Consider the following 20,713-nt stretch of genomic DNA (forward strand, 5'->3'; position numbering starts at 1 on the left):
TACTCCCAAGCAGGGTCCTTAGGAAATACCAAAATACAAAACCAAGAACATCACAATAATAATACTTTGCAAATACTGATATATTTATTGAAGTATGTAAGTATAACTAGTATCATTCCACATTATTGGAAAATGTGAAATCAAAATGTTTTGCATTGTGCTTTGTGCCATAAGTCCTAAGCAGAATCGAATTTCTGCTCTTTGTGCAGATCGCTGAGGAAACTCTCTGGGACAGCATTTAGCATTAGGGTTAACATCGTCCTAGCCACTGTAACGATTTCTACATTCTTCTCAAATCTCTTTTATGAATGCTATCTTCCCAAAATAAGTGTGCAGATTGTGTTTTCAAGTAGTTAGCAAAAAGCACAGTTTTCTGCAGCATCTTCTGTCTCTGGAACTGTTATACAACTGCATTAAAGTCACAGCCCTCAGTCCGTGTTTGAGGCCCTTCTGAGCCTAGGTCAAGATTATTATTGTGCCCTTTGCTGTTTGTCTGGGTAGGTTTCGCTGGCATCAGGTACCGAAGGTTCTTCCAAAATCTGGAATTCATAGGAAGAGATTTATCCTTTTTCCACTTCACAACCGTCTTTGATGGCAAAAGAGACAGTGATTCTGGCAAGAAACTGTAGTCACTTATAGGCATATATTCAATTAATATGATCTTAGTTTTCCTTTCAACTAGGGCTTTATGCAGTCCACTCTCAAGTTCATATATGGCTCCGTCAGAAACATAGTTCTGGCTCAGTATAATGATTAATCTTCGGCTTTTGTCAATGAATGAATGGATATCATCAACAACCGCTGCAAATTAAAGATAAATGTGTTATTAAACTAAATTGAAAGGATAGGCACTGGATTGACTTATCCTTTAACAATCACAAATGTACCAAAAATGTTCCACTTATAAAGTGACAGCATGTTAGCATCCTGTACCTAAGAAGAAATTAATACACATTACAGATAAAGAATCTGCAAAAATGAGCTCAGGTATAGCCAAAGCTTGTTCTCTGGAGCAGACAAAACCCACATACAATCTCCAGATACCCTAGACAGTTGCCTGTCTGTAGTCATACAGATAGATTGTAACAGCAAAATGTATTTTTCCTCCAACGAGACATATCTTTGCTTTTTCATAACAGATATCATGGGCATGATTCCCCAGAAATTCGCCAAAATCAACCTCTTTCCAAATATTTATTAACTCTCAGATTAGTCCTATCTTTATGTCACCCAAATAGCCAAATCTATTGTCAGAAACAGAAGGCTGAGAAGACTAGCATGTGAAGACAGAATGAGTTTCAACAGTGTTTTAGACCCATGACTTTGTCACGACAAACAATGCCTGAATCAAATTTCAAACATCCATGCACCAAAGCAAATTCTCACACACAACTTACTGTGCTTGCTTTAGGACCATGGGACAACAAGGTCTACAGAAACTAGAGATCTAGAAAATATGCCTTGCAGGGAAAGGCAGAGCAAACTGCAAGAGCAGGCTGAAGAAGAGAAAACTGAGAGGAGAATGAATTTGACAGGGGTATTGCAACCCACCAAAGGCTCCCGTAAATAGAAGGAAATAGTCTGTTTTCCGTATTCACAATGAATCAGACTAGATAAAAAGGAATAAGCTAAAACTATTGCCAGGAAATAAGCCAATTTTTTTTAAATAATCAGACAAAAAAAATTGGAAAGCCTTTCCTTTAATCCTTAAGGAGAGACAATAACTGGAAAAAACATGGCTTGGGAGAATTGTGGTATCTCTCAGGCTAGAAAAATATGTCAGGAATGGACACAATGAGAGAAGATCCAGCCTTGTGAATGAGACTGAGTGACTTTATTATTCTGTGCTTTCAACAATGAAATCCTATTACTCAACTAGGTCTTTTAACTAAATGGAATACCCCACTATCTTTTTTCCAAGCATTTGCAAAAGGCTATCTATCCACAGGTCATTTAGAGAAACAAAATTCCATGTTTTCATTTCTATTTTGTTATGACATCCATTACGCTCACAAAATGGTTTCAAACACCACAGTGAAGATACAGAAAACATACAAGTTACATGAGAATAAATAGTACCAAAGATAACAGCTGCTCTGTGAAGTAAATGTGAGTTCATTCATAGTAGACACCCGCTGTCAGCAATAATAGTACAAGAGCTTTGTGAGACATCTGACCTCTTCTGTGTTCTCATCTTAACTTTCTCCATGCTAGTTTTTTCATCTGTTCATCTTGGTTTTGTGTAATTAAAGATAAGTATATGTGTGTAGGTGTATACAAACTCATAAATACATCTACAAAATATGTAAAATATGCAGTTGAATTTTCCATTCATGTAGTTTAGATTAGATGAAAAATGTAGCATTTCAATGCACAAGACATTTGACAGAATTCCTTCTGATAACAGACTTTTACATTTGTGTGAAAATGATGTGCCTATTTAATGACAAGAATATTCAATACACTTACCTCCTCCAGGGGATATATCCCTCTCAAATATACACAACTTGTATCCAAAGTTTTCTTCTAATATTGTGGGTAAAATCTTCAAAGCAAATTCTCTCTCTTCTTCACTAGGAGAAATGCAATCCCTCAGGTAAGACACAAATGCATCATATTCTTTTCCATCTGGAAAAAAATCACCAATTTTTGTCTTGTTAGAAACCATTAGAAGTACAGTATCTGATCCACCATTCTGGGTTTCAAAGTTACTGTCTCAGTAGCAAAGCATCTAGAAATTCTTGTTCTTTCCTTTAATACCCTGAACAGTCTTCAAACAAAAAAGAAATCCTGAATCAGTTTAAATTTGATACAAAAGATTCTGATTGCATTTGGCAAATATTTGAAAGTAACATATTCTTTCTACTTTAAGGTGTTTTTAAAAAAAAAAATCAGGTTAATATAACCAGTCAGTTCCACATCTGTGATGATCAAGAAAATGAAGGGAAGCAAAAATGTGTCTGTAACCTGATAAGAATGCTATTTAAGTGATACTGCAAATTTCCAAATTTATTTTACTCTTTGTCTAAAACTATCAAGCAGTTCTGTAGAACGGGTGCTGGGAAAAGAGGAAAAACCAATTTATTATTTTAATTATGAGACTATACCATATTCGGTTATGCTTTGATCAGTAATTTACAAACACAAAACCCAAGACTAATTCAGAGGCCAGGTCTACCACATTGAGCTTCTTCCCCTGTGTTTATCTGCTCTTACTGCCCCAGGTGTAAAACAAACTCACTTTAACACCTGACCATCAAGTTCTTTCACACATTCTTTGCTGTTTCTACTCACAAAACTCTTGGATTTATTTTCTCTCTTCCTCATAGATGATTGTTTTATAGAACCTGCCAGAAACTAATTTTTAATCTATACACTTATTTCAATGTCAGCATTAGCCAAGTCATACCTCCAGCAGTGTCATCTCTTTTGCATATGTTCCTGTAAAATAGAACTAAGTCGACTCTAAACATGACGCAGACAAACACTGCAGCTGCAGCAACACACAGAAATAGTACAGCAAGGACCATTCCAGTTGTAAACATGTACACAGGCAGATCTCTGGTGTTCCCTGTAAAACAGAATCCCAGGAAGTCACAGCCTTAATGAGAGTATTATGTGACAAAATTAATGTATTCAATACTGATGGCATCTTAAAATCACTCCAAAAAATGACAATGTAGATGTGAATCCTTTCCTGCTAATACTTCAAGCACATATGTATGCCATTTGTCCTGTGATGGAGAGGAACTACAGGACATAGATTACTCTAAAAACTGGAGAAACAATCTTGCATGCATTCATACACCCACCACACACATAAATGAACTGCATATGGGATCAAGACTGACACTACAGATCCTCAGAGAGGTACAGCATCCCAGCTGGTAATCAACTACTTTTATGCTTTTATGACGAGTTTTCTTCAGATTCTTTATTATTTCCTGTTATCCTCTACCTTTCACCCCTCTCTCAGTTGATTCATAACAGTCCTCAAAGTCTCCTTTAATTTCTTTGGCCAAGATTTTTTTTTTCCTTCTGTCTTTGGTCTCTTTCAGGCTTTTTTTTTTTTTTTCCTTTTTTTTTTTTTTAATTTTTTCATTATTATTCTGTTATTTTTGTATTCTTAGTGCCAAATATAGTATTTTAACCATTAAATCTTTGTGAAGACTTTATGAAGGCACTGTCAAGTCATGCTCACTGTAGTCTGCATTTAATTTGATTTATTACATGCACCATCTTTTGACTAGTCTGTTTTCACGTATTTTCTCCCAGTAAAGCTAGGAAAGGTCTGAGAGAGATGCAAAACAAGAAGGGAATACCCATTTGTCATGAATCTCCAGGCTGACTGGACTATAAATGTGAAGTACTACTATAGGGCAGAGGTCAGTTTTCCATAGCCAGAAAGATAAGAGTCCCTGACAAGAGAGAAACCATCAAACAGAACATTTCAGGCATTATCAGAAATATAGAAGATTGATCTTTCGATTTTAGAAAGAGTTGCCTAATAAACAAAGTGATCTAAGCAGCAGACATGGGGCTGCACCAAGCTTTGGGTAGGTAATCCCCCTGATCCCAACAATCTGGTGAGTAGGAGAGCACAGGGAATGCTCTGTCATGGGATCTAAAGAAGTGCTATGCAGGGATCTGTCAGCCAGAGCAGAGCTCGGCTTCCCCAGCTGTGTCCAGAGCAGCAGTGGCGGAACTCTGGAGCCCTCACACAGCTACTCTAGCAGATGTAGCAGCAACCCCTGGTGCTCCTGTTTCTGAACAAGAGGAATCATCCAGGGGGCTTGTTAGGTCCATCACTAGATGGACCAAGGCCTTCATAAGCACACAGACAGATTTGGAGAGATGTTCTGAAATCAATAACCTGCCCTCAGGATTGAGAAGGCTGGCATGATTAATAATTACATATGAGAAGTATGATTCACAGATTATACCGTACCTTTCTTCAGTTTCACTATTTTTATTTGTGTTCTATCATCAGCTTGCAACATGCAGGTGAAATTATGATGCATGTCCTCTTCTGTTACTTTTTTAATCCGTAGTAGTCTTGTGACATAGAACTTGTTGCCCAGCCTGCAACAAGAAATGGTGTTAGGAGAGCTATCTGCACAGAAACCTACAGCCAGCCGAGAGGCAGATTTTGAGAAAAAAGTTCTAAAATAACCTCAGACTCTTTACTGAATTCACAGTTCACAAAGTGCAGGACATTACCACATACAAGTAAAAGCGCAATATTTTCAGGAAACCTACTGTAAGTTTTTGAACTCTTCTTCACATATTGAAGGTTCATTCTCAGGGATACCCAAGCATTTTTCTGGAAACGTTTGATTAATTAACCAGTAGAGGCTGGCATCTTCTTGCATATAATAACCTAAGAAACCTGTGCAATTGAGTATTTCTTCTTTACCTAAACAAAGCATAACATGAGAAGATCTAGTCAGAAGTAGCATTCATGTGCACAGCACAGTAAAACATCATTTTTCCAGGCAACATATCCCACAGGTTGTACTCCCTTCTGGATTTCATAGCCCCCGCACAGTGTTTCACACATGTTCCGCCTGCACTGGTGGTGGCTTCAGCAACCATGCACAGGCCTCTCTTACACCCTGTTGCAGAGTGACAATCGAATCGTCCACAGCTTTCCCTCAGATAAACTCTGTCATAGCCAGGAGAGATTAAATAAACCAGAGCATTTCAGGCTTTAGAGACCTGAAAGGAGTTGGACTCGATGATCCTTTTGACTCCTTTCCAAATTAAGATATTATATGATTCTATTATATGAACTAAACTGTGTGCTGCAGGCGGAGAACAGGAGAGGACAACCTACCACCAGTGCCCCAGGGCCAGGTATAAGTAAGTCACTGGTAAGAGGAATTACAACCAATTGATTATAATAGCTGAAGTGTACACTATTGCTTAAAGGAAAAACAAAACCTGTTAGAGTCCCTGCTGAAGTCTCACAGAATAAATTCTCATCCCAGTTTCACACCTCGAAATCAGCATAATCCTGAGTGCAAGAATAAATCACTTAGCCAGTCAGCTACTTTGTACCCTTTCAGAGCACTAATTGGAAGTGACAGGAACCACCCCTTAGAATCTGGTTAATTATAAAAACGAGCAGAAGTAAAAAGACAACTGTACCCTTGGGAGAATAAAGGCAGGAGGCTGCAGCTCTGCAGTGTGAGATTTGATGATTTGCAAAGCATTTTATTTTAAACATTGTCATTAGAAGCTTGATCTGATATTAGCTGCAACTTTACAACACCATCTCTAGGCTATGCTAGGGAACACATCCATATTGCCCTTTATTAAGCCACAAAAGCTGCATGTTAGTTCTTGTTCAGGTCATCATACACAAATGCTTTCCAGCAAGCTAGGCCTGCCCAGGAGTTCTCTAAGAGCACATGTTATAGGCTGCCTTCTCAAGGTTTATTAGAACTGATGATTCCAGTGGAACTGCTCAAGAACCTTTAAAGCAGGATCCAGCTGAAAATTTGCTCATCTTAGATTCAGACCTTAGAAATCCAAATCACAGTGGCATAGATTGGAACATAGACCTAAACTTCTAGTATCATCTACCTTGCAGGTCTAGCCCTTTCATCATACACTACAGCTGTTTTCAGGGAAATACTACAGAATACCATCTAAGCAATGAAAGGTTTGAAACGCCATCCAAATTTCCCATGAGTCCCCACCAGGGCACCTGTCTCATCACTTTTCCAAGTAGTTCAATGACCTTATGAAGTTGTCTCATCAAGGCAGATAAGAGATGGAAGACAGATGATTCATAATAATTTAATGCTGAACCCTATTACTTTCTATGGGTTGAGACAAGCACAGTAAGGAGGAAGAACTGTGAAAGAAGGGTGTACTGGGAGGTTGGGAGACATGAGGCATCATTGGATTGGGGTAACACCACTGGAAAAAGGACCTACCTACCAAATGGTATTTGTAGGAAGGAAGGAGGTCCTGGCTGAGCAAATGAGGTACACATATGAGCAATGGAGGAGGTAAATATGAGTTTTCAGACTTGGAAAGGAAGGACTGGGTAACCAGATGGGAGAAACCCTCAGGTACAGGAAGGGAAACAGGTAAATTTTGGGGTTTTTTTAAATTAATCAGAGCCTTAGTCACAAAATCCTGCATCCTGCCTGACACTGTATGAAGCTTACAGGCCATGTTATCTAACTACTACTCCTAGCTAGAAGCACAATCAAGCGTTTGGCTTCTGACAATATATCCAGTTATTTGCAGCAGTGACAGATCTTCATTGTTGCATTACCAGGAGTGTCAGCCTCACACTTCTCATTTCCCTGCAGAATAACATCCTCAGCTGCATCAGGTATTAAGGGGATTATTCATTATTGCTGTTCACTGAAAAACTAGATGTCTTTCACACATCACTCTGTAGGATTTCCTATCTACAAAAGAAAGCCATGGAGAGCTGGTTTGTCATCATCACCACATTCTCTTGTTGGTCATAGCAGCAATCTCAGCTTCTGCCTCTGTAAAGAGGTAAATTTAGGGTACTTGTATATCAATCATGGAATACACCAGGAAAAACAACCAGGTGTGAAGATGCATCAGATGCTGGAGGGTGCATAGACAATTCTTAGTTTGATTACACTTAACCAGACCATCAACCATAAAGTGATCAGAACAAAAAGCATGTACATGCAGTAGCTACCACAAAGATTCTTTTACTAATTTGATACCTATTTCTGTTTCAATTTCTTCATTACGTCCGACTATCTCCAAAGTCACAGCCTCTGGTGCATCTAAAACACAAACAAGTATTGCTATTGAAGTAACAGCTTGCTTACATTCTACCACAAAAAAAAAAAAAAAGACACATTTGCTTTATTTCTGAAACTCTGGCATTATTGAGTAGTTTAAAACACAGTATGTCGTGTTGAATTTTTTTCACATGTACATATATACTGTGCACAATTTACAATGGTTAGAAAGGTTCTTCCCCCAAACTCTTAGTAAGTTTGTACGACTTATTTACAGCAGCTAATTTAAAAAAAAAAAAAAAGAAAAAAAAATGACTGCAGAGAAAACATACTAAATACATTTTCCAAAATTAGTGATATGTCACATAAACTTCTTCTGTTGCTTTTTTTTTATTTTTGAAATTATAGCCAAATAGTTCAGATTCCCCAATTTGATCACCCTTGTATATATTTATCAAATGAGTACTGCAATTAAAAGTATCCATAGTATGGGGAACCAAAAAGCACGCTTCAAAATTATAGAAAGCTTTCTTACCTTCTTCCACTACCAGCTTAATTGTACTTGTGCTGTGATATATCTTTCCTTCATGATGGATTAAAATCTTACAGGTATATATCCCAGAGTGTTGTACTGTTAAGGTTTTAAAATCCAGTTCCCTCTCTGTTTCATTTTCATAGTTCTTACAGTCCTGCATCAATATAGACAGAAAATACTATTCTGTAGTAAACATATATTTAAAACCTTATGGAAGATAGAAATTAATTTTGAAATGAAGTGTCACCATCACTCTTTCACTGTCTTAATGATATTTATCGGCCTTAAAAGAGGTGGGGACCCTATTTTCAGTTGTGGACACTTAAATACAACATTTGAACATTTAACCCATTAGAAGTTGAGAACACCGCAATTCCAATTAAGTATCTGAGTATAATAATATTGTATCAGGAATCTAAAGGCAATCGTGTTTTTTTTCAAAATGATGGGTTGGGTGTGTAGACTAAAAGTGTTTGTGGATAAAAGTTGTCTAGACTTATGAGGAGCTTTCAGGTTAAAATAAGATGCCCCGACAATAGGGAAAGTGACCATCTCAAAGGGTGAAAGAGTTGGACTCACATTGGCTTACTCTCCCTATCCCCCAAAACTAACTCTGGTTTGTTGTTACTTTTTTATTTTTCTTTTAATTCATGGCACATGCCAAGATAAATGTCCTATGAAAACCCACCAATATTTGGTTCTGCTCTGAATTACCTTAAATTAAGAAGAGAAGTGATCACTGCTGGAAATTGTCCAGAGAATGGGCATTTACTGGATGTGTATGTTTACTACCAGGGTCTTATACAAAAGGAATGTGTGACTATCCCTGTTTTATCTCAGCTTAAGATGTGATAAGAAGACTTCAAAATTCTTCACCCAGTCAACCACTGAAGGATATTTAGGCACAGGGGCAGCTACTTCATCTGTCTCACACAGTATTAGGTATTAAAATATTAAACATTGGTATACTCAGCTCAGCCATGAGAGAGGTCAGTTTGGGGTATGGTCCTTTACTAAGGGAAACACATCCACCTATGGCCCTGTCCATCAATGGTCCCATCCTCCCAGGTCCTGAAGGACAAGGAAGCAGGACTGGGGCTCGTTCTGCCTGGCAGAATCCAGATGCCCCTACTTAAGCTGTCAAAATCCTTTCCTGAAACTGATTCAACACAAGAGTATCTATTACTTCAACCAGGACACCTGAGAGGAATACGGAGCACTGATCAGGATGACGTATAGGGCCAGGGTGGAAGAAACCTGTTCAGGGTGCTTCATCCAGTGGCTGAGTACATCACCTAACAGCTATTAGGTTGGTGCAAAAGGAATTCCGGTTTTTGCATTGTTGAAATTTGCCATTTGATATTGGAATACATTCTTAAATAGATGTGGTTATATCACACATTCTAATGCATTTTTCTCATTTTATGGTTTTTTTTTTGCTACTGACTTATTACTTACTGTTTATTTTATACTTATTTTAGACTGTGGAAATTATGTTAGACAAAAAGCAAACTTAAGCAATTTTCTTATTCAAGTTCAAAATGGGTCGTAAAGCAGCAGAGAAAACTCAGAACATCAACAACGCATTTGGCCCAGGAACTGCTGAAGAACATACAGCACAGTGGTGGTTCAAGAAGTTTCTATAGCAAATTATTTGAGTGACACTGTTTTGCTAATTACCTTGTACCATGTTATGCTGTCATTTTCATTGACAGACAAATCACTGCATTTCAGTGAATAACCAGTTCCAGCATTTTTAGTTTCTGTGGTTAAATGATTTCTGTTGAAACAGCTGCTTTTATTTCTTTCAAGTACATTCAAGGTCCACTTTTGAATTGTGAAATTTTGTTTTCCATTGCTATGAAAAAAAATAGTAAAATCAGTTGTAGGAGCTTTTTAAAGGAATGTAACTCAGTGAGTCGTGCAACAAAACACAAACAAATTCTCCAACGTAACTGTTAGGTAAAAAGTACATCTACAGTGACTTAATTATTTATATTCCCCTTTATTACTTTTCCACCCAAAAGTATATGTTATTTCTCATGACAAAATAGATTATCTAAACTAAATCATCTATCATAAAACAGTTGACAATAGTTCTATCTATAAAATATGACACTATATACTATAATGTCCAGAACAAGAATGCAACAATCTGTGGCATCATGTATAGATACAAGTGAGCATAAAGGAGTTTTAGGACCTTCAATAAGCTAGTGATTTTGCAGGTTTAATCTCCTCCACATTGCTAATGTTTAAAGCAGTAACCGAAAAATATAACTGTAAAATATGGCAAAGATAAGATGGGCAACTCTGCTATTGTTCACAAAACAGTATTATTCATTGTTGTATCCTGCGCAGTCACTGATATTTTGGAAATACTTCTGAACCATGCAAGTCTCATGAACTACAGAATCACTTATGGACTCAAGCATGTCTGCAAAATAAGGCATTTTGGAAAGGATACATTTCTTTGTCTTTTGGTCTGCTCTGATCAGAAATACACAGTAGCTGACCGAACCAGGTTGACTGGAAGAGCCAGGTACCATCTCTTCTAAAGCAGTCATCATGTCCCATGCAGCATTTACAAAAGATCAGGTGAATATGCTCCAAAAATGCTTCTTTTGAATACTTAGGAGCTGACCATTCTTATTCAGATATCTATAATGCTCTATCGTAATATTCCTCTAAAGAATCACATTATAGGTGTGAGTAATTTCATTGCTAGATACATCCAAATACATGGCTACCAAGGGAAAAGAAGCTGGAGGACTTTTGGCTTAAGACTGGCAAAGGTGGCCTGATTTTGACAAAGTTAGGGCTTAAGAGGAAGTCATATGCTGCTATAAGTTAATGGGTAAAATTTCTCAGTTATTGCATAAAGCCCTCTTTTTTTACTGAACAAGTAGAGTCTGACAAAGTAAAAGTAGCAATCACAGAGTATTTCCCTTCTGTGTCAGTCATATCTTCATAAATATGTTTGAATCTTTCTTTCTGTCTCCAAGAACACTCCCAGGAGAACTGAAACTAGTAAAATTCATTTTTATGAGAAGGGCTAAGGAGACAAAGCAGTTGAAAAGGAGAAGCAAGCCTCATGATCTTATCAGCTTAAATGCTATTCATGACTGACATGCCTTTTACTGTTTACAAGACTCAGAAGATTGATGAATTTAGATGAAGTTTTAGGTTGGGGTTTCCTTCCATTAGAAGTTCCCCAAGCAGATGTATTCATGTAATTTGTTCAACCTCTTTGCATTGTAGCCCTTTTTCAGCCCACGCAGGTGCTCCTTGCTCTCCTTACTCGAGATATTCTTTACTCATAGATTGCAATTGACTAGCTAAATCAAAACATACTGGTTTGGTTCCACGATCAGTTAACTGTGGTGTCATAAACAGGAAAAACATCATCAAAACTTCCCCATCAGAGATGTACTCATATGGATATTCATGGTGGGTGGAGTCCATCTCACCTATTCTTCAACATCACGCTTACTCATTTGAATCAGAGCTACTAATCACAGTCAGCAGTGAGACCACAACCAATAGTCACCATTTTAGAGTGCAGTTTACATGACCTATTCTATGTGTTCAGTTTAGGACAGGGTAACCTCTGCCCCAGAAAGCCCTCTCTCCCCCTGGCAATAAAGGTACCTAACATAAGTAGCTTAGATGTAGACAGAAACATTAGATCCAATTAATTCCACTGATTCTATGTGCTTCTTTAGACCATCACACTAGTGTCTGAATACTGCTGGAGAAGCAATTATGCAATTAGCCATAAAATACATATTATTTTATTATCTAGATTCAGCAAATGGAAGAAAAAGATCAATAAAGCCACATGTTCTCCTCAGCACTGTCATTCCAAAAAGGCTTTCTTCTGTGATCATATTTGGTGAAATCACTTCAACAAACATGAGAATTTCACCTGAAGTGGGTAATGATATTCTATCTAATGAGCCAAAGTCTAGAAAGGAGCAGCTCCCTGGAAGGTGACAAAACCACACCTGTGAAAACTCAGATGAATTTGGCTTACATAATTTCTAGCTGCCTGCCATATACATGATTTTCAGGAAAAAAAAAAAAAAAAGTACATTAAATTACACTGTTTAAACTGCTAGTGTCTGAGCTGTTATATTTCTACCCTGCCTTTCATTTGGTGAGTCTTTTTGATGATAATTTTTGAGGAACAAAACCACTTGTGGCTTAACAGCCTTTCAATTGCCCCCCTTCCCCCCCTCTCCAAACCCACCAAGAAGGAAAAAAAAATAGCTTGGCTGTGGAGAGGTTACAGGGAAGTGAAAGCCCTTAGAGAATATAAACCAAGTTTACTGGATACATAACCAACTCTAAGCCATCTCTTAGCTATTTCATTGCAACAAGCCAGTCGTATCTCAATATTTCAATTTACAGGAAGAAACTGACCCTCTGCTTTCCAAATCAAAGTATGAACTCTAAATGTGTGTGTGTTCCCACTGCTTTCAGCTGCTCTAAACACTTTGGAAAAGTGAGCAATATTAGCATCTTAAAACATATCATGTGTTTATGACGGATCTCTGTACTTTCATTTTCTTCAGGAACCTTTGAGTTCTCTCAGAGTCAAGGTAACAAACACAGAGCACCCAGATGACCTGCTTTCTGGTAATCTGGTTTTTCATTTGATAACCACAGGATGCAAGTTAAGGAAAAAACACATGAATTAGAAATCCTGCCAAAGGTGTGACATGGTTTTTCTGCTTAACACTCCCATTGCAAGTAGATATGAAATCCTTTGTTTTCAAGAAATGTTGCTGCAGATGGAGACACTCAGGCTTACAGGTGATGTTTATTCCTGAATGTATATCCTAAGTCTACTATACTAACAAACACACATGAACACATGAACACAAATATATGTATGCTTTAGCTATCTATGTTATGTGCCTTCATTCTGACCCTAACAAAAAAATTAGCATCTGTATGGACCTAAAAGATACTTTGGGGGGAAAAAAAAAAAAGTCATTTCAGACTTGTCAAAATATATTATTTTAGTTAAGAAACTTTTTTTCCAAAATAAAAATGTTTTCTTTCAAAACTGAGTTTTAAAATGTAGTAGCATAATGTAGTCTTCGAAAATGAAACAAAAAAAGCAGAAAATCAAAACTCTTAATTCCAAATGAATGCTTTGATGCACACAAAACCTTTCGCCTGAGTTTCTTGCTTAAGCAAATCAGCAAATCGAGACATTTCACAAAGGATTCAGACATTTTTGTGTTTTCCAACAAATACTTATTTTAACACATTTCATTCTAGTAGTTTCACTTAAGGTCCTTTCCTGTCATCTCCTTCTTCAATACATTAGGCTGTATCCCTCAGTTTTGAAGTTTACATTTTTTTCATATTCATCTTACAGAGTTGTTGTAATTTACTGCGGATTTAGTGTCATTCCTCCAAGTCCTTAAAATAAATAATCACAAAACTGAAAGGATTGTGAATTAAGGTGGGGTTATCACAGCTTTCCTCTCTTTTGTCCTTTATTTTAGACTTCTTACAGCCTCCTTCAGTAGCCTGGCAATTCAGGTGTGCTCTCCACCTATCCTTCCCCATGCCAAAAAGCATGCATTTTAAACTACTGGTTAGGTGCTGGCAGTAGAGTGAGTTGTTAGATTTAACAGCTTTTTAGCACTATATTCACTGAAGTGACTATATAGACAACTGATCAAGCCCATCAATAAGACTAGAATTTAAAGCCTAATTCAGACTTGACATGAAAAGTAAAGGTCCATGACAACAACCAAGCCTATGTCAGGTATTATCTATCTAATGTTAACACATTCTGTTTGCACAGAAACCAGAGTTCAGCTGTGCCATTTTGTGTTTGTTACTTTACTATACAATTAGACCACTTGGCTGCCTCCTAGCATGAGACCCACTCAACACAGTAGGAAGAACAAGTCTGGTGGAGAAGACAAGCAAATGTTTCCTTTCACTTGGCAGTGGACAGAAGGGTTACCCAGCACTGATTTTGCTTAGGTAATTAATCACAGTACAACAGAAATGCTACCTGCCTTATCAAAAGGTTTACAGAACTTTTTAAAAGCTGCAACTGCCTGTAGCTACTTGTAAATATTATAGGTCTGCCTGGACGGTTATTGTGAAATTATGTGGAAAATGGCAGTAGAGTCAATGCAGTTCCCTGCACCTCTTTTTTGCGGATGCCACTAGCAATACAAAGCAAGACAAAGAAATTAGCTTCTTCGGAGACAAGTGCAAAGGCAAGGTGTTCATCCACCGCTTGGGTACCCACCTGTGAGTGACAAAGTAACTCCCAGAGTCAGTGAGTTCAGCTGGCCAGAACTCCAGAAAATTCTTTTGGGAAACATTTCTGTGTGTTTGCTTTATCAGTTGCTGCTTTCCAGCGTTTTCTTTGTACCAGTTTATTGTGTATGCTTCTTCCTGAAAATGTTCTTGCCTTGACTCAAGGTAACAAAGGAAAAAATATTCCCCTTCCAGTACATCAATGGAGGTACGAAGAGGACACAGCTTCTCTTCAGAGAAAGTCGAGAAAAAGATACATTAGGGAACCAAGTACTCCTTTCAGAAAATTACGTTAGCTTGACATTAAAGTGATTTGCTGTGCCACTGGTCTTTTATAAAGTGAGTTTCCTTTAACAGAGTAGTTTGGCAGTATGTATTATTCCAGTAATATTTATTTCAGTCTAAGAATACAGTTTTCCAAGTCTTTATTCTACCTCACCCAAAAAAAAAAAAAAAAAGAGAAGGAAAAGGAGGGTGAAAAACCTCACATTTCCCTAAGATTCTTTCATGTGGGTCCGAGAGTGTCAAAATCAAATGGATGCAAATGGCAGAATCTGGCCTCACTTTACAGTAAAGAAGTGACACAAGTGGAAGGGAAAAAGATAAATTCTTACATATGGTTTGACTTGTCAAATATGGCTAATCCTCAGAACTGGTCAATTACCATAAAAGTAGAGATTCTATGGATTAAAATCCGCATTTCCTTATCTTCTGAATTAAAACTAAGTGATTATATGGCTATATTTCTTAAAAAAAAAAAAAAATCAGATCTCTTTAGAAAAGGTGCCTTGGAATGAGATTATTTGTGTAAAATTTAGTCTCAAAGTCCCAAATGTACCTTTGCTTACAGAAGTCATAAAAACTACAGACAAGTGGCCATGGTCAACATTAATAGGCATAAAATAAGCCTTTGGTCTCTATTCCTCCTGAGGTTCTCAGAGATTATTATTGTTTAGCTACAATTGTGACCACACTTCTGAATGGCACAGAAAGCAGCAGACTCATTCTGTTCCTTGCTGTGGCTCTTCATACAGCCATGCTCCCATACAACATCATCAGGTGTTTCCAGGTAGCATTTCTGCTCTTTTTACTTCATAATTTGGGTATTTTGAACCAAATTTCCTAAGTCTGGAGCTGGGCTGAAATTGCCAAAATTTTTTTTTGTTTGTTTAGCTGCAAAACACAAAACTTTCCCCACTGTAAGCAACTGTCAAGAAGATGTCACATATTCAACAAATATTTTGAAGCTTCTACTGTTGAAACGAGGATTTATACTTACCAGTAGCACATTGAATTATAAAGATGGAAAAAAAAATCATCAGAGTCATTTTCTTGAGCTACTTCTCACTCTTTTTCCAAAAAAATGAAACTGAAGTTTCAAGTTCTTGCTTGTACTGAAAGCTTAAGAAAAACAAATTCAAAATTCATCACAAGTGCAGTGAAGCAGATTCCTTTGAGCATGTGAGCAGTGTAACTATTGCCTGGTACTGAAGAGGGTTTTCCAAATGGAAAGTTAGCTACAATGTTATCATAACAGCTATTTTTGTACATCACGTAATGTATCTAGATTTTTCTTGGAAAGTTTATTTTAAATTCAGAAAGCACTACAGAGTTTCCTTCCCCCATTTTCTTGTTCACTAGATGTATTTCGTATTTCTAATTAAACTAACTAATTAACTAATCTTATAGAAGTTCTCCAACTTAGATCCCAAGCCAGTAGATGCCTACCATGGGATATTACAGTGCTTTTTTCTCCACAGAGTATAAATTTTGCAAGACTGAACCTTATAGAAACAGCTAGTAGAAACCTCCCTTGCCTCCAATGAGAACAGCACAATGTGTATATATGTGATATCTCGATGGCTAATTTTGAGCCTGTTGGAGAACAAAGTCTACAATTTTGTCATACACTTTTGTCTATGGAACCAATAAGCAGCAGCTGAGAGTACTAGCATTTCCACTGAGGGGGAGAAGATGAAGAAGTTCATATTCAATTACTTTATCTGCAGTCCACTGTGTTTTCAAACGTAAAGGGAAAACAGCACTAAATAATACCAGCGTGGAATATCTTCTCTGAGTTCCTCAGAACAGCAGGTTAACTGGAAACCAAACACAGAGTCAGTCCTAAGACTGTGCCTCAGTTTTGCTTACAAATAGACAGATAAGGTGCATAGTAAGCTCAGATCAAACTCTGCAGCCAAGACAGACAACCTGGCTTAGTCACTGACCCAAACATGCATTGACAAATGGGACACACACAGACGAGACATATTTCACAGAGAGGTGCCAAAAGAAATTGCCTTAGCATTCTATTTGGTTAGTTTTATTACCTAAACCTCTTGCAACCTGAGAAAGTACATACTTACCGTTGTAAGAGACTACTCTGAGATTTACAGTCAGAAAATTCCCATGATGTAAAGCAGCCAGAGGCAGGAGGCTACTGCATTTCCAGCAATATTCCAGAATGACATCAAAATGTGTAGCTGCTCTCCCTCTCTTATCATCCTCCCCAGTTTATTACAAGTATGTCATCATCCCGTGAATCACTGTAAAGAAATGAAAGAACTGTTTCACATCTCCTTTTTCAGACTGACTGGTAGGCAGATCCCAGTTTAGAAAGCAGCTAAAAGAAGCTGGATGCTGAGTACTGCAGCAAGTAACTTTAAAGGGTCATATAGTAAACTTGTCAGATTTGGTTTCAGTTCTCCTGTACACATCGAGATTCAAACTGCTACACTTTATAAGGAAAAAAGGCCCTCTCTCTTTATTTTCATTTCTTGATTTTACTTTCCATTTTTCACCCTACCACATCCAGAAGAAATACAGTTGTTACAGACTATGAAACTATAATCCACTACATCAAGATAAAATCATTTATCACCAGATTTTTAATTCTAAATCACATTCTTTGTTGGCACGTCACATCAGCATATAGTGGAAGTCTTAATGAATGCAGAGCAGAGCCCTTCAGTTTTTTAACAGGGATTAAAGAATACAGTATGATGCAAGATACTTAGTGATTACCAGGTTGGAGATTAGTGGTTACTATTAACAAGAAAAACACATGTCCCTAATCTTACTATCACACTGCTGTTGAATCTGATCAATTTGTATCAAATTGTTCCACTCCAGGCTAACAATATTTACATTTGAGTCAAATGGTTTGCTTAGTCTTTAATGAAACATTAGGAGTACAGGGTAGGGGAAGAAACAAAAAAAAAAAAAAAAGGAAAAAATGTTTTTGGGAATTATATAAAGAGATTCTTCAAGGAACAGAACAAGATTTTTCATTTTCAGAAAGAAATAGACAGATATTGTAAAGCGAAGGCAAGGATTCTCTGCCTAAGAAAGGACTACAGAAATACTCCATAGCCAAGATGTTATGGCAATAGTGAGGAATGACAATTTCCACAACAACAAAAGTATATAAAAAAGCTGTCTGCAAGGCCCAAAGTGAGGATAGTTTTAAGCATGTTTTTTCAAATTTTCTACATGTTTAAAGCCACGGATGGAATTTTAATAATGAAAAATGGGGTTCTTACAATCATTGTGCCATTGTGAGGCCAACAAAATCTTTAAACAAACTAAAGGTTAAAGTTCCATTAAGTGCATTAATGATACCTCATGAACTAGACAATTCTGTGTATTTTGCATCATTATAATTATTTCTCACTTTCCTGGAATCACCAGAAGATTTTTGAATTAAAGTGGGCTGGTACATCAATGTGATCCTCAATTTTGGTCAAGTAACTTTCTTTGATTCACACTTTTGGAAACCTGAATTTGGTCCCAAAGTGTTGTTAGTTCCTTTCTTTAAAACCAACAGATTCTTCCAAACATCAGACTTTCTGAACAAACATTTTGGAGTCAGGAGAGGAAAGTACTCATTTTACCTCTTTAAGGATGGCTTCTAGTGGAATTTAAATATTTTTCAAATATGACCATACAGTGCAATAATTCATGTAGTAGTCACAAAGGAAACGAAAAGGTCTAGCGAGCAGTTGCCTTAACCATACTAGGTCTAATCACCGTTCTGCAGGGGCTGCTATTTATTAGTTACAATGAAAATCCATCTTAATTTCAAACAACACAAGTGAAGTTGTTTACTCACTATGCACAAGTCTTGCCAGGTGGAAAGCTGACCCAGAGACAGTCTTTTGAACTCCAGAGTTACACCTTGGACTTATAAATCTTCTGAATCTAATTCACCACTGAGTAATCTCTCTTGATAAGTGAGTAAATACATAGACAACTCAGTCTGGAAAACCTCCTGAAAAAAGAAGAGTGGAATTTCTCATTTCATGGACTGTTGACTGCAGGGAGGAAAATGGAAAAGGTAGATGTGAGAAATTAATTTTTAGAAGCGTTAATGGAGAAGTAATAACAAATTTCAAATATTAACTTTTCTAAATGAGGCATTTGACAGCTAGCACACAAATGTTTGAGGAATCTTCTCTTGCTGGCACTATGTACAATAGCACTTCAAGGGGCCTGTCGTGCTCCCAAATCACCTAGGTGTGAGGGAAAGTATTGGGACAGCCCGAGGAAGGCGACTTTGCAGTGCCAGTGAGGGGCTGTGTGTTGAAATCAGCCCTTTTCAGAGCTAAATTATTTATGGTAACTCTCTAATAAAGAAAAAGTATATCACAGGCCCGGGAGAGAATCGGAGAGAGGTGCCCGAAACAGGCATCTCGGGGAAGTGCGGCGCAGCGCGGTGGGCAGGGTAAGCGCGGCGGGGAAGGCAAGGCCGGGGGGACAGGCAGGGTTGGGGATAGGCAGGGTCGGGGACAGGCAGGACCGGGGGATAAGGAGGACCGAGGGATAGGCAGGACCGAGGGATAGGCAGGATTGAGGGACAGGCAGGGACTGCCGCCCCCCAGTACGCTGTCCGAGCGGGGCTGGAGGGATGGGGCTGGCGTGGCGAAGGAGGGATTCCCCACACACACTCGCACACTCGCAGAGATACCCTGATCACAGGCGCTCGGGTCCTCCGAGGGAGAGAAGGAGCTGCCTGCACCTGGACATCACCTCCCCAGTCCACTTGTCCTACCTCTGTCCTCCCCTGGCCGCCCCGCTGCCCCCGGACCCTATCTGACAGGGGCGCTCGGCGAGAGCTCCGCTCCTCTCCGCGCCGCACCGCCCCTTCCTGCGCCCGTGTGCGGGGGCCCGCGCGGGTGCCGCGGGGTCGCTTTCCAGTTTCGCTGGAAAGAAGTGCTGGGCAGCAGCGCGGTGAAGGCGGATCGAAATGTTATCGGTCTTACCAAGGGTGCTGTGCTGTCGCCTGGTTGTGGGTGAAACCGAGAGATCACCCCGCCACGAGCAAAGGGAGTGAAGATCAACTTTTCTAGGAGATGTGGGTCTTCCCTCTCACAGCCTTGCAGGGGAAAAAGAAGCGTAAGTAGCTGATGTCTTCAGTCACCTTTAGAGTCGAAACGCCTCTTCCTCTGCTTTTCTGCTGAATGCCCATCACGGGACTTTTTCCAAGAAGTGTGATGGAAGTAGGATGGAGGTTTAGGAGCTCATATATTAAGCTAAATGTAGCAACTTTTATCTCTGCTACAGCTTCCTCCCCCGTTTCAGGCCGTTTTGAGAATGAAGATGTACAAAGAGATAAACTGTATCCTCAAATGCTGATATCCTTCAAAGACCTCAAAAGGCAAAGAAAAAAAAAAAAAGAAGAAATACACACACCACACACTACACACACTACATCCCTCACAAGTGTTACAACATATGATCTACAGGAAAAAAAAAAAAAAGGGCAAAACAAGTGATCTGATGGTACTATGACCAGAAATATCCTGATTTCAGTGTTGTTTTCTCTGTGATAGCATCCCCTTTGAGGATAAAGTAACTGAAGCTTTCAAGACATGAAACTTTTTATTGCAACGTTGCTGGAAAAGGTGTGTATGTATTCACCTTTAAATAAACCCTCATGCCAGTAGCTGAGCCTGCATTTCAGCCAAATGTTCATATATTGGAACTGTATTTCCATTAGGGATTTCAGACAGCCATATTTCCTATTTAAGTACTGTTCATAACAAAATGAATGCTTGCTACTGTTTATTTCACATGAATGGTTTATTTGATACGTACTGTGCAATTATTCACTCTACTTCTAAGCAAAGTTATTTTG

At 38.3% G+C, this 20,713-nt stretch overlaps 1 protein-coding gene across 3 annotated transcripts; it reads right to left on the reverse strand.

The window, feature by feature from the left end:
• Positions 1 to 96: 96 nt before the first annotated feature.
• On the reverse strand, positions 97 to 20,263 carry IL18R1 (interleukin 18 receptor 1). 3 transcript variants are annotated; one of them, XM_071808137.1, is made up of 14 exons: positions 19,839 to 20,263; positions 18,689 to 18,847; positions 16,944 to 17,123; positions 16,576 to 16,676; positions 15,857 to 15,978; positions 14,567 to 14,807; positions 9,961 to 10,138; positions 8,281 to 8,434; positions 7,725 to 7,787; positions 5,260 to 5,416; positions 4,949 to 5,082; positions 3,410 to 3,571; positions 2,470 to 2,628; positions 97 to 801 (listed from the first exon to the last, which is right to left on the reverse strand). In XM_071808137.1, exons 5-14 carry the CDS (start codon positions 15,903 to 15,905, stop codon positions 401 to 403), a joined length of 1,698 nt encoding a protein of 565 aa, XP_071664238.1. In that variant the 5' UTR covers positions 15,906 to 15,978; positions 16,576 to 16,676; positions 16,944 to 17,123; positions 18,689 to 18,847; positions 19,839 to 20,263; the 3' UTR covers positions 97 to 400. The 3 variants fall into 3 exon arrangements, with proteins under 3 accessions (XP_071664238.1, XP_065710714.1, XP_071664232.1); XM_065854642.2 differs by lacking the exon at positions 16,576 to 16,676; XM_071808131.1 differs by lacking the exons at positions 16,576 to 16,676; positions 19,839 to 20,263 and adding an exon at positions 19,544 to 19,652.
• Between the last annotated feature and the right edge of the window lie 450 nt (positions 20,264 to 20,713).

The sequence above is a fragment of the Patagioenas fasciata genome, chromosome 1 (assembly GCF_037038585.1).
Source record: "Patagioenas fasciata isolate bPatFas1 chromosome 1, bPatFas1.hap1, whole genome shotgun sequence".
Classification (NCBI taxonomy): Eukaryota; Metazoa; Chordata; class Aves; order Columbiformes; family Columbidae; genus Patagioenas; species Patagioenas fasciata.

Coding starts and splice junctions, on each gene's coding strand:
- IL18R1 (XM_065854642.2), bottom strand. CDS start 15,905: ATGACTCTGATGATTTTTTTTTCCATCTTTATAATTCAATGTGCTACT. Junction 10,139..14,566: donor AGTTACTTTGTCACTCACAG/GTGGGTACCCAA, acceptor TTTTTTTCATAG/CAATGGAAAACAAAATTTCA. Junction 2,629..3,409: donor AAGAGATGACACTGCTGGAG/GTATGACTTGGC, acceptor ATTTTTTTCCAG/ATGGAAAAGAATATGATGCA.